At 50.3% G+C, this 13,313-nt stretch overlaps 1 protein-coding gene across 1 annotated transcript; it reads right to left on the reverse strand.

Moving 5' to 3' along the window:
- Nucleotides 1-2,787: 2,787 nt before the first annotated feature.
- On the reverse strand, nt 2,788-9,179 carry KRT9 (keratin 9). The gene is made up of 8 exons (XM_027517092.1): nt 8,424-9,179; nt 6,696-6,778; nt 6,419-6,575; nt 5,979-6,140; nt 5,160-5,285; nt 4,811-5,034; nt 4,188-4,426; nt 2,788-3,089 (listed from the first exon to the last, which is right to left on the reverse strand). The coding sequence occupies exons 1-8, from the start codon at nt 8,997-8,999 to the stop codon at nt 3,070-3,072; spliced, it is 1,587 nt and encodes a 528-aa protein (XP_027372893.1). The 5' UTR covers nt 9,000-9,179; the 3' UTR covers nt 2,788-3,069.
- Nucleotides 9,180-13,313: the final 4,134 nt, after the last annotated feature.

Here is a 13,313-nt window from a genome sequence, read left to right on the forward strand (position 1 = left end):
TAGAAAAGTAATATACTCAGATTCCTAAGATCCGAACTCTGTGGATCATCAGAAACTGGAGATTTCCGTGAATATACTGAAAAGGTCTCTTATTTCTTGTACTTACAAGGCTGAAGTAGCTAATAGTTCACCTTAAGGTTGGTTTCTCCAAGTTGCCAAACCACAGCATCAACTGAAATCACAGTCTTGTCAAGACTCTTATGTAAACTTTAGACCATTGATCAGTAAAGAAGGGCACCCACAGACTTGGAAATCTGGAGATTCAAAATCATTAAAAGCCTGGAGGCACAGACTCTGGACTGAGCCTCTAGGAATGCTCCCGCATCAATACCACATAATAAGCCCCCAAAGGAACTCTTGGTCTGCTACAATAAGTGCCCTAGAACCATATCGTAACAGGTAGATCTATGCCAACAAAAAAATACTTCCTCCAGATCTCTCTCCACTCAACTCATGTCCTACAGAACAGCATCTGATCATAAAAACTCAAATTACACCTCAATTCATACCTGTAAGGGATTCTGGGAAAGGTAGGTTAAAGATTGTTGCGGTGCTTGGGCTTCTCACTGTGGTGTCTTCTCTTGTTTCAGAGCACAGGCTCTAGGTGTGTGGGCTTCAATAGTTCCAGCACGTGGGCTACAGAGCGCAGGCTCAGTAGTTGTGGTGCATGGACTTAGTTGCTCGGCAGCATGTAGAATCTTCCCAGACCAGGAATCAAATCTGTCCCCTGAATCAGCAGGCAGATTCTCATCTACTGTGCCACCAGTGGATAAGAATTCCAAACTCTCTGCTTTTTTAAGAGCTTATGCGATTACATCTGGGGCTTCCCCGATTTCTAAGCAGGTAAAGAATCTACCTGCAATGCAGGAGATGTGGATTTGATCCCTGGGTTGGGAAGATCCCCTGGAGGAGAGCAAGACAACCCACTCCAGTATTCTTACCTGGAGAATCCCATGGACAGAGGAGTTTGGTGGGCTACAGCCCACAGGGTCGCTAAGAGTCCGACAGAACTGAATCAACTTAGCTCACATGCATGCACGTGACTATGTCCAGCTCAGTGTCTAATCTCTCTATCTTAAGGCCCAAACAGTAGAGACTTCTCCAAAATCCCTTCCCAGCAGCCCTTAGGTTTGAATTGTTGGTTGAATAACTGGGATCATCTTTAAAATCGGCCAACTGTAAGGGCTATGCTTCGTCCTCTTGCATCTATGCAAGACTGGGAGCACAGCAGAAGTAACACTGCATGCCTTTCTGTGCTGTGCTCCATCACTCAGTCATGTCTGACTCTTTGCCACCCTGTGGACTATAGCCCGCCAGGCTCCTCTGTCCATGGAATGTTCCAGGCAAGATACTGGAGAGGGTAGCCATTTCCTATTCCAGAGAATCTTCCCAAGCCAGTTTCGAGCCCTCATCTCTTGCATCTCCTGCGTGGATTCTTTACAAATAGCACCGCCTGGGAAGCCCAGTCTAGGCAATGAAGCAAAACAGCTTCTTCCTGGTTCTTTCTTGTTTAGGACATATATCTTGGGAGCCCCGAGCCAGTGCATAAGAAGTCTGTCTCCTCTGAGGCTGCTCTGCTCCAGGGATCACACTAGGAGTCTCCATACAGAGATGTCAACGAGCCTCTGCAGGGCCAGCCCCCAGGTTTGAGTCTTTTCAGCTCAGGGGCCAAACATGAGTGAGCAAGACTTCAGATGCTTCTAGTCCAAACCTGTGAGCCAGGATAATACCCAGCAAAGCAGAAGTATGCTGTTCCCACCAAGTCCCAAATCAACATTGTTCTTTTAAGGCTCTAAGCTTCAGGGAGGTTTGATACACAGCTATAGCATCCAAAACACAGACTGAGGGGTCTGTCTGTCCCTAGTCAGAACCCTTGAGAACATTGCCAGCTGCTGTCTTATGGAATAGTCCTCACCTTGCCTTGGAGCACTTGATCTGTGCCTTTATGTTTCACCATCTGTGAAATCTTCTGAAGCAAAACCCACCTCATTTTTGTCTTGTTTCCCTCTGTAACTAACTTATGATCTGCTGAGAGACTGTGGCAGATGGTTTGCAAAAACTTGCCCCAGGGACTTCCTTGGTAGTCCAGTGGGTAAGACTCTGTGTTCCCAAAGCAGGTTCGATCCCTGGTCAGAGAGCTAGACCCCACATGCTGCAACTAAAGATCCTGCATGCCACAATGAAGATTGAAGATCCTGCATGCCACCATTAAGACCCGGTGTGGCCAAAAAAATTAATTAATAAACATTTTTAAAAGCTGGCCCACTATTGCCCTCCCTCTACCCATACTCTTGCCATGTGATTTTCCAGCTTCTCTCATCAAGAGGAGTCTATTTCCCCTGCTTTTGAATCTGTGACTTGCTTTGGCCAACAGCCTAAGTGACCACTCAGAGCCTAAGCCTCAAGAGGCCTTGCACGTGTATCTCTGTGCATTCCCTTGGAACACTTGCTTGAGCCAACTGGCTGGAAGAGGAGAGTCATGTGACCCTTTCACTCCCAACCAGCATGCAGCCAAGCCCCAGAGGCAGAGCTGCCTAGCTGACTTGGGGCTGACCCCAGATGCTTAAAGGAAAACAGAATACCCCCGTCCAAACTGTCAACTGTGAAAGCACAGGCTGAGTAAATGATCGTGATTTTAAGCCACCAAATTACGGATTGCTTTGTTGCAAGTAGAAGGTAGCTGATAGGAAAGCTAACCAATACTCTACAGGTGGATTCCTTTGACTCTCCCTTCACCTCCTTTCTGCCCCTTATCAATCCCAAGGAACAAATGAGTCAAAGTCCAGGTTTTATTTGCAACAGGAAAGCTTTATTGGGAAATTGAGATAAGGCAGGGAATGGGGTCATCGCCAAACCAGACAGAGGGAGAGAGGTCTCCCCAACCCTCCCAGAGGAGGGAGCCAATGGACAGCCAGAGGCACACATGCCCAGTGAGCCCCATCCCAAATGGGTCTTGGGGCTTGTTTCCAGCTGTTCCCAGTGTTACAATGCAATGAGCAGGCTTTATCCAGAGTCTGCCCATCTGGGGGATGTCCAGCAGGAGTGGGGCCAGGAAAGTTTGCAGGGGCTCTAGTATCGTGTTTGGTGGCCTGTGGAGAGACAGAAGAGTGGTGAGAGTGAGAAGAGAGGACTTAAAACAAGAGACAGAGAGACTGGGACTTGGAGGAAAACAGGCAAATGGGGAGCAAAGAGACTGGAGCTCAAAGAGCTGGAGAATCCTGACATGGAGGGATCCTCCAGTCCTAGTGGCCCCCATCCGGTTCCCAAAGCTCTGCTGTAACAGCTGGCGGGTGCTCTCCCATTTCTGAGGATGGTGGCTCAGGAGGCAGCCCCGTCCTCCGTCCAGCAGTTTTTGTTAGTAGATCTCTTGCATGTTGAGGGGAAGATGGCCCCGGCCTCTGCCCGTAGATGCACATCCATGGCCCTGCAGTGCCACCCAACACACAAAACCACCCTCCAGAGAAGGGCAGCTCCCAGGTACCTCTGAGCTGAGCATTGCCAGTCATGTTACCCAGCCTTTTGCTACAATTTCATACTAGATTTTTGTTTTACAAGATTCAACATGTACAAGGGGAATCTCTCTGACCTAGAGACCACTTCATCTGTTTGACTCTTTCTTGCACTTAGACTATTATCTTTGATACATGCTCCTTTGGACAGTGTCATCATATAACTGGCTTGTACAACCCAGCCACTGACTACAACACTTGAGACTCTTTTCTGCCTGAACTGTTGCTGACCCAGGTGTCCCCATCCTCATGATGATGAAAAGTACTGGCTGTGGAGCCCCACAGAGCTGATCTCTCATTTATGAGTTGTTTGACCTTGAGCAAGAGATAAGGAACCTCATTTTCCTTATCTCTAAAACGGGGATAATAACAATACCCTCCACATAGGGTGTGGAGAGAAATACACAAAATAATACTCCACCTCCAACTCATCTCCTAGGCTATTGAGACTCAAGTCTCATGTAGATGTGATCCCAGCCTCACTTAAGACTCTGTCCAAAATAATGATCAGATCAGAAACAAGGGCAAGTCTATGGCACTCACTGGAGATCTCCCTAAAGTCTCACTCTGTTTAGAATATGTATTCCCTAGAGAGGCTCAAAGATATTTAAAAAGGGTGGTACCTTGACAGCTGACACCTATGCCTCCCCCACCCCACAACCTTAGAGCTGTCCCTACCTTGTGTGTCACAGCCACCGGATTTTGAGGAGTAGGACTGGGACTGGGATGTCCTTCCACTTCCTTCTTCACAGCTGCCACCACTTCCTCCTCCAGAGCTACTTCCTCCACCAGAGCTGCCCCCACTTCCTCCTCCACAACTGCCTCCACTTCCTCCCCTGGATCCTCTTCCATAACTGCTTCCACCTCCACTTCTTTTGCTGTTTCCAAAGCCTGTCTGTCCACCTCCATGAGATTCACTGAGAAGCAAAGAAAGCACAGAGATAAAACAGGTGACCCATGTATATATATACATACACAAGGATGAACCTGGAGAGAAGACCTAAATTGAGTCCTCCTAAGTCTTCCTCCAGCAAGGCAGAGGACAGAGGCTGGGCTGGCACCACACCTGGGAGGGGAGGGACTTCCTCTCCCTGGAGCAGGGAGCGGTCCCTTCTCTCATTGTTACCATCCTCCTTTCTCAAAGCCCAAAGGCCCTGAGGTTCCCCCTTGGGATGAAGAAATCCTCAGCCCATCAGACCCTTGTGTACAGGAACTTTCCCAACTGCTGTATCCAGAAGAACAGAAGTAGCATCAGGGGTTTAGAACTTCCTAGGAGTGCCACAAAAGCACGGGATACATACAAATCCTCCTGGCCACCCTCAAGGAGGCTGCAGTAGGTCTTGATTTCCTGCTCCAGCCGCATCTTGGTGCTGAGTAGAAGGCTGTATTCCTGATTCTGGCACTCAATCTCTGCCCGAATGTCAGTGAGCTGGCCCTCCAGGATACTGATCTGACCCTGGATCTGCTGCAATTGGCCAGAGTAGCGGTTCTCTGTGTCTTCCAAGGACTTTTCCAGGGCCGATTTCTAGGGGCAGAGAAGCCACTGAGAAGGATGCTACCTCATAGCTGGACTCCCCTTCCTGTCCCTGGGGATCATATGCAGCTTCCTGTGCCCCACCCAGGCAGAGGATCCAGAGCCTGGCTACCAACCATGCTGAACTGAGACTGCAGCTCGATCTCCAACTCTTGGACGGTGTGCCGAAGCTTGGTCACCTCCTTGTTGCTGGACTCCACCTCCTGGCTACAGGTCGTCACTTCTTGCTCAATCTGTCTCATCTGAAACACAAAAGCTCATTCAGCAGCTCACCGAATGGGGAAGGTTCTTCCCCACTGGTCAGCACCTTCACCTCCAGGACCAAGACTGAGCCAAAGCCAAAAACAAGTCATCTTGAGTTCTGGGTCCCTCCAGCCAGCCACGTTGTCAGTTTCTCTCAATTCTCTGTTTCTCAGTTTCTCTGTCAGTATGTCTCAGCAGGCTTTAAGACTCTTCACACTTTGCCCTTAAATCAATTTTTAACTTCATTTCAAAATGCCACCCAAACACATGCATACACATATACACACTACAAATCATGTCCTCATGTGTCACCCTCTACACTAGGTACTGGAGACCCAGGAGGAAGGGAGTCATCAGGAGCTCAGTGTAGTGCTAGGGGCACACTGGGTACCTCCACTAGAGCCTGAAACACACAGCCTTATGTAAGCTCTTCATGCTCTCCCTTTGTGCACACATGTAATAAACTCTGAACTTCTCCAGGGCAGTGATCCTCTGTGGCTCATCTCTGTGACATCAGCACTTCACATGAAACCTGGCACTGGGAAATTACTTGATGATTACACTTGTGGGCAGTAAATGCATGGGAAGGAGGATGACTGAGAAGCGCAAGTAGACTCAGAGATGGAGGGGTGGGTGGAAAGGACATGTAGACGGAGGGAGAGAAGGTTGAATCAGTGTCCCGCTCTGCTCACCTGAGTCTCGTATTGCTGCTCAATGTCGCTTCGGTTCTTAGCACTGAGCTTCTCATAGTCCTCGCGCATTTCATTGAGGATCTTAGTGAGATCCACGCCAGGGGTAGCATTCATCTCCACACTGACATCCCCGGTGCTCTGCCCACACAACTGGCTCATCTCCTACCGGGAAGAAGGGGATATGAGGTCAGGGCGGGATGGGATCCTCTCCATCACCTTTTAGCCCTCTCCTGCTCCTCCTGGGGTGCAAACAATGGGATGGGACACAGTTGAGAAGTCAAAGCCTAACCACCACCATAGGTTGGGCATGCATGTCCTCCTCGAGAGTAACGGAGCGGGTGTCTTCCATGCAATGGCCCAAAGCTCCTATCCATCCCCGATTATCCCTGAACTTCTATTCCTCCCTCTCCCCAACGAGCCACAAGTAGCCAAGACCCTACTTCCTCATGATTCTTCTTGAGGGCCACCAGCTCCTCCTGCAGAGATTCACACTGCATCTCCAGGTCAGACTTCTGCATGGTTAGATCATCCAGCACCTTTCGCAGACCATTGATGTCAGCCTCCACTGCTTGTCGCAGGCTCTGCTCCATCTCAAACCTGCAGACCAGTCAGGGGCAGGGCATGAGTCAGAAGTCACCAGCCCCCACAGGGACCTCCAGAGCACTAGGGGCTGGAGGAAGGATGGACGACAGGAGAAGGAGGACAAGTAGGACTCACTTCACCCTGAAGTCATCCATGGTCATGCGACTGTTGTCAATGTCCACTAAAATCTTGTTGTTTTCCACCGTGATCTGCACAATCTAAAAAAGAGGAGATGGCACAGAACCTAGGCACTCCTGCTATGACCCTCTTCTGGGAGGCAAAAGCCTAGGCAAAGCCACAGGAGATGAGGAGCTCATCCAGGAAGATGCTCAAGAGGCAGGAGGGGCTTCCAAAGCTGGTATGTGGCGCAGACCCCTCACAGACTTCAGCAAGGATGTTCAGTGTAGCCTTCATTCATTCATTTAACAAATATTTTAATATCTACTGCAAAGGACACTGTGTAAGTTAGAGATCAATGAGATACAGCTCCTCAAGGAGCTTGGTTGACTGCCAAGACCAGAATATCCTAGAAGAGTTCAAGGAAAAGACAGCTGATTTATGGTTACAGGAGATTAAGAAAGGCTTCAGAGAGGAGGTGGCAATTGAAGTGATCTCTGAAGGATGACTGAGGAAGAGGTTTGGGATAGAATAAACAAGATATCCAGAGGCTGTTCATCAGAAGGTGTGAAGGCAAGGGAAACAGGTGGGAACAGCAAATTAGCTAGATTATGAGCTCCTCAAGGGCAGAGACCACGCCTGAGACATTACTATGCTTGCCCAGAGCAACACTGAGAGTACTCAACCTCTAAGTTGAGTGGATAGACAGACATGTGGCTGGCTGGATGGATGGATGGGTGGATAGATGGATCAATGGATAGATAGATGATGTCTACCCCCAGGTTCTAGAACCTCTCCATGCTTTGACCAGCTAGAATGCATATCTGGGTCCAAGCAAACTGGAAAAATCAAGACAGGTCCCTAGAAGAGCCCAGAAAAAGTAAGAAGGGGGAGAAAAGATGTCTAGTTTTCTTTACTAGAAAGCTCTGAACTCTCAGAGGCTGAGAGAAGAGACAGGCACAGATGGCCCTCTCTCATGCGCCATACGCCCGCCTGTTTTGGACAGCAGCACTCATCTCTTTTGTTTTCCCCAATATTACAGAAATTTTAAACCAACAGGTGCCTCAGAGCTAGTCTTCCCACTGTCTTTATTAAATGGATAGGAGAATAGGCCTAGAGAGGGCATCAGGCTTCCCAAGGTCACACAGTGAATTGGCAGCAGATCCAGGAACAAGTTGCCCCGTTGCTATGCTCCATGCTACCTCTGCTTGCCCCACATGAGCCAGGCCAAGAACTGTTTCTGATAAAAGTTCAAGTTTCCATGGAGTCTAAAATACAATACTATGAAACAGAAACAGGATCACAGACATAGAAAACAGACCCAGTGGTTGCCAAGGGGGGGAGGGGGATGAGGGAGGGATGGAGTGGGAGGCTGGGGTTAGCAGATGTAAGCTTTTATATATAGAAAGGATAAACAAAAAGGTCTTACTGGGTAGCACAAACTATATTCAATAGCCTATGATAAACCATGAAGGAAAAGAATATTTTAAAAAGGAATGTATATATGTATATATAACTGAATCCCTTTGCCATAGAGCAGTAATTAACACAACATTGTAAATCAGCTATATCTCAATTAAAAAATTCTTTTTGAAGTTAAAATTTGCAAAAGATGGATTCTCTGGCTATCATCTAAGTTAGAGTCCAGCATCTTGCCTTCGTAAGGGAAATAAAACATGTGAGTGAGTGAGTGTACATATAGGTGTGAGAGACAGACAGACAGAGTTTTGAGTTTCCCTGGCCTACCTGGTTCTTCAGATCTTCGATGGTGTCATAATAGCAAGAGTAATCCTTCTTGACATTCTTGGGCCCCTGCCTGTCATACCAGTCCCGGATCTTAGTCTCCAGGTCAGTATTTTCCTTCTCTAGTTTCTGCACCTTATCCAAGTAGGAGGCCAGCCGGCTGTTAAGATCCTGCATGGTGGTCTTCTCATCAGCAGGCAGGATGCCAGCGTCTCCGCCTCCAACAGCACCCCCAAAGCCTCCAACAGCACTGCCAATGCCACCCCCAAAGCCCCAAAGCCCCCCAGAGCCTCCAACAGCACCACTGATGCAACCCCCAAGGCCTCCAGTAAAACTCCCAACACTAAAACCGCCCCCAGACCCTCTGCCATAACTGGAGCTGAAGCTACCACTGCCTCCCCTCCCACAGGCCCCGGAGCTCCCCACGACATAGCTGCTGGTAGAGCTGAATCGGCTCCCTCCTCCTCCAGCTCCCAAAGAGCTGAAGCGGCTTGAGCTCTTGAAGCTGCCCCCACAACCCCCGCCGCCTCCGCCACTCCTGTGGCTCCTGCTGGACGAAGAGAACTGTCTGCAACTCATGGCGCTGCCCAAGGATGAAAGCAGTCGTAGCAGTGCTGTGGGCTCTGGAGCCAGGATGCAGAGCTGTCACAGAGGCTGCCTACTTATACCTCCAGTGGATGGTGGCACGCCTGGGTGTGCCCGCTGTCCGCCCCAGTCGCCCCCAGACAGACTCCAAAGGAGGTCCGGGATTCGGGAGGTGGCCGGGCTGCCCCAAGCCACCCCAGGCTCAGCGTCCTTTGGTGACTGCCTGAAGGCAGCCCAGCCTCTCTCCATTGTGTGGGGTAATTTGATGACGTTAGGATGTCCAGGGCACCATAAATCAGTTCTGCTGCCAAGTTCTGCTGCCAACCTAGATCCAAGAGTTTGATCTCCACTGCTTAACAGCAGTTCTGAGACTTAGTCCCTCTGTGATAGAAATCCCCAGAACAGTCACCTCTGCTATTGATGATCATCACACTTGGTGCCCACTGTGGGTGAGCTGGTGCCGGGGTACCAAGGAGTTATCATAGAGGATGGGGGAGCTACCTGTGTGGCTAGAAAGTCCCAGGCTTCAAGGAGCCCCAAGTTGATGGGGAGCCCAGTCCTTGCTCTCAAGGTCTCCAGTCTGATGGAAGAGATGAGTGGCATGGCGGAAACACTGAGACAGTGACAGGCAGTGTGCCCCCCAGCACTTGGAAGTGGTGAGCAGAGCTCACACAAAGGACTTGGGAGAACGGACTAAATTAACTAAGCAGTGCTAATACAACCTGACCTTCGAGCAAGAAGGCAAGTGCCTTGAGTGTCCTAGTCCTTTAGCAGGGCCAGCAATGGATAGGAAATTGACCAGTATGGGTGTCTAGCCTGTACTGAGCCCTGGGAAGGATACTGAGATGTGGGACTTATCCTGCCCTCCTGGAATGTACAAGGCCCTGCCCCTGGCAGAAAGTCAGAGCATATTCTGGTCAGCAAGGCCAGACAGAAGAGAGTAGGAGAGAAGGCGGCAGGCTCTGGGACCAGACTATCTGAGCTCAACCCCAGCTCTGCGCTCACTAGCTGTGTGACTCAGGAAAGTTACTTGACTACTCTGTGTCTCCATTCCCTCTTCTATAAAATGATGACATTAATAGTCAGCCCATCTCCTATTAAGAGACACAGGCCTAAAAATGATAGACTGCCTCTTCTCATTCAGCGCCCCCAAGTCCCTATCCACTCCGACCCCACCTGGACCTTTGCCACCAACTCCTGGCTCTTCTCAAACCTTCTGACTCCTTCTCCACACAAGAAGCAGAGTGGACTTTCCAACCCCTGTCTGACCATCACTGACCTCCCTTCACCCCCAAGATAGTGTTCACATTCCTGGTTTTCAAGGCTCGTCCTGATCTTTCATTCTCGCCCCATCTCTCCTGCTTCCCCAGGACTCCTAACTAAACTATACAATGCTCCCACACACCCTGCATGCTTTGGAGAATGCTCAGCTTGCAGATCCCTCCAGCTGAGGTGTTCCTCCCTGTCTTTTCCACCCAGAAAACTCCTGCTCGTCTTTGGTGACCCATCTGTGTGCCCTCTCCTCTGTGAAGCCTTCCTGGGTTCTCTCTCTCCGGTTTGCACTTTGCTCCATTACAGTTTCCACAATGTATCTCTGTGCTCCCCCCATCCCCACCCCACATGGATAATATAAACTCCTCTATGCCTCTGCTGCTTATCTTGAACTTGATCCTGTGCCTAGCACCAGGTCTGGCCCAAGTAGGATCCCAACAAATTGAATGAAGGGAAGATAACCAGCTCCAGGTAGGAGACGCTAAGAGCCTAAAGAAGAGCTAAAGGTAAGGAGATGCTAGCGTCATCAACAATGACCTCTAGAAGAGACAATGACCTCTGCGCTGCAGCTAAAAAGGCTTTCATAAACAACCAGTGTTCCCTGAAATGCTTTTAGGTAATGCATGGAGGCTGTGTTGAATAATAGTAAATCATTTGCTGGAAAAAAAAAAGATTTCCTTTCTCCATTTTCCAAACTTTTGCTCAGTCAAGGAGAAAACCTCAGACCCTAAGCCCTCTTCAATATCCTTCCCCTCTTGACAAGCATGCTGTTTAACAAAACCAAAGCCAGCCTTAGACCCAGAACTTTTAGGAAGCAACAGTATCTAGCTAGACATTAAGTATTTATTTGTATCATCTCCTTGATAAGTGATTCTGATTTTCATTTTTTGGCAGTAATATAGACTTTCCTTCATAATATGCATGCAGGCTAAGTCGCTTCAGTCATGTCTGACTCTTTACAACCCTAGGGACCATAGCCCACCAGGCTCCTCTATCCATGTAATTCTCCAGGCAAGAGTACTGGAGTGGGTAGCCATGCCCTTCTCCAGGGCATCTTCCTGACCAGGGATCAAGCCCAGGTCTCCTGCATTGCAGGTAGATCCCTTACCATCTGAGCCACCAGGGAAGCCCATTCCTTCATAATATATCTTTGTTGAAATGAAAGGTGAGCTTTGATGTACCAAAATGTACTAAATAAATGACTAGGACTAAATATGTTAAATGAAAGTTTAAACAGATAATACAAAAAGTATTGAAGGCATTTTGTGAATGCCTGACACCTGGGAAACTCTTAGACTAAGCTTGGTGGTGAGAGTGTTGGCTGTCAACCTTTCCCCAGGCTCCCACCAAGCTCTGCCAGTGAGCCCACCATCTACCTGCAAAATGACTGAAGACCTGGGAAGGCCGTATCCCAGGCCTGCTTCTATTGTCCTTTCTTCCTCCCCGCCCCCATCCCCATGCTGATGCTGCCACCCCGTGATGGAAGCCTCAGGTTCCAGGTGACCTAGCTGGATGGAGGAGAGTTTGGGCAGAACCAGGGGGAGCAGGCGAGGGGACAGCTGACAGCATAGTGCCTCTGGGGCCCTGCATGTCCATTCTCTGCAAATCCAGTCATGTTGGGGGATCCTAAGGACCCAGGCCTGTCTCTATCAGGGTAGCTGAGACCAGCCTGGCTGACCAGACGCTCCCAGCTGGGACATACCTTCTCAGCTGACTCAATGAGAAATGGCCTCTTTCCAGCCCTGGTCCCAAGCTCACCAATCCCTGCCCTCAGCCACCACCTCAATTTTCTGTCCTCCAGACTTGCCCTGACTCTCGTTCAACTCAGAGTAGCAGGTCCCCATCCTTAGACTCTCACTGCAGCAGCCCAGGGAGACTGACCCTGGGGACCACTGCATAGCCGGCCCTCTCCCCACAGCCCCCTCCCAGGGCCAGCAAGATGAGGACTTGATGGTTTATTCGCTCTGGACTGCCTGTCTAACCTGAGTGTCCCCTAACTTTTGGATTTACCTGGCAGATTCTCTGCCTGCATGGAGGGAACCCTGGCCACGGCCTGCTCTCCTCTCTTCTTTGAGAGCTAAGAGGACCAGGGCCTTCCTCCCACAACTGGCCATCCCTGCACATCGGCTCCAGCACCTACTTCTCTCCCCCAGCCTGCCTCTGTTCTCAGTCCTGGCCCTCCCAACTGGGGCTCGGAGGGGCAGCGGGGTGGAGAGAGAAGGAGATGCCTCCCAGTCCAGCATGCCTATCCCTGGACCTTAGCCTCAGTTTCCCCATAAGAAGCTGCTCTGAGCAGAGTTGTCGGGGGCCAGAAAGACGGTATGTGTGAGGCCTTTACCTGGAGGGGCCGCTCCGTGAATGTCCCCGTGTGCAACTCTGCTCCTCACATCTGCCAAACCTCTCCACACTGGCCCTGCCTCCAGTAAACAAAGAGGAGCTAGCAATGCTGGACAGCTCCTATGGCCCAGAAATGGAGTCCTACTCCTCGGCACCTGGGGACCATCCTTTGCCCTCTCCCGAGCTCTCTGAATGGCCCAAGGAACCAGACAGGGCCAGGTGGGGTCAGGGATAAGGAAGGCTGGCAGAGCCCTGGCCTGAGCGAGCCATTTCTTCCAGGCCATATGACATGGCTCACTCCTCTACCCTCTCAGGGCTCAGGGGCTGCCCTCTGGGTTCACCTCCAACACCTATCGTGGGAAACCTCCAAAGTGTGAACATGGAGCAGCACACAGGCAGCTCAGGACACCCTGGCGCCTGAGACCCAGGCAGAGTCGGCTGCCTCTGCAGCCCTGTGGGCAAGGCTGAAGCCAACACCACAGTGCAGCCAGCAGCCACGGTGCCACACGTGCCCTCCGTACTCCAAGCAGAGCGTGGAGAAGAGGGGCTTCGAGGACTCAGGCAGACAAAGCCACAGACAAGGACCACACAGTTCCACCTACGAGGTATCCCCAAAGGGCAGAGGAGATGGCGACTTAGGGGACAAGGGCAGCCTTCCTCTGACCACAGGGACCCCCCTGCTTGCCTGCGAACCACTGC

Source organism: Bos indicus x Bos taurus, chromosome 19 (genome assembly GCF_003369695.1).
Source record: "Bos indicus x Bos taurus breed Angus x Brahman F1 hybrid chromosome 19, Bos_hybrid_MaternalHap_v2.0, whole genome shotgun sequence".
NCBI classification, from domain to species: Eukaryota; Metazoa; Chordata; class Mammalia; order Artiodactyla; family Bovidae; genus Bos; species Bos indicus x Bos taurus.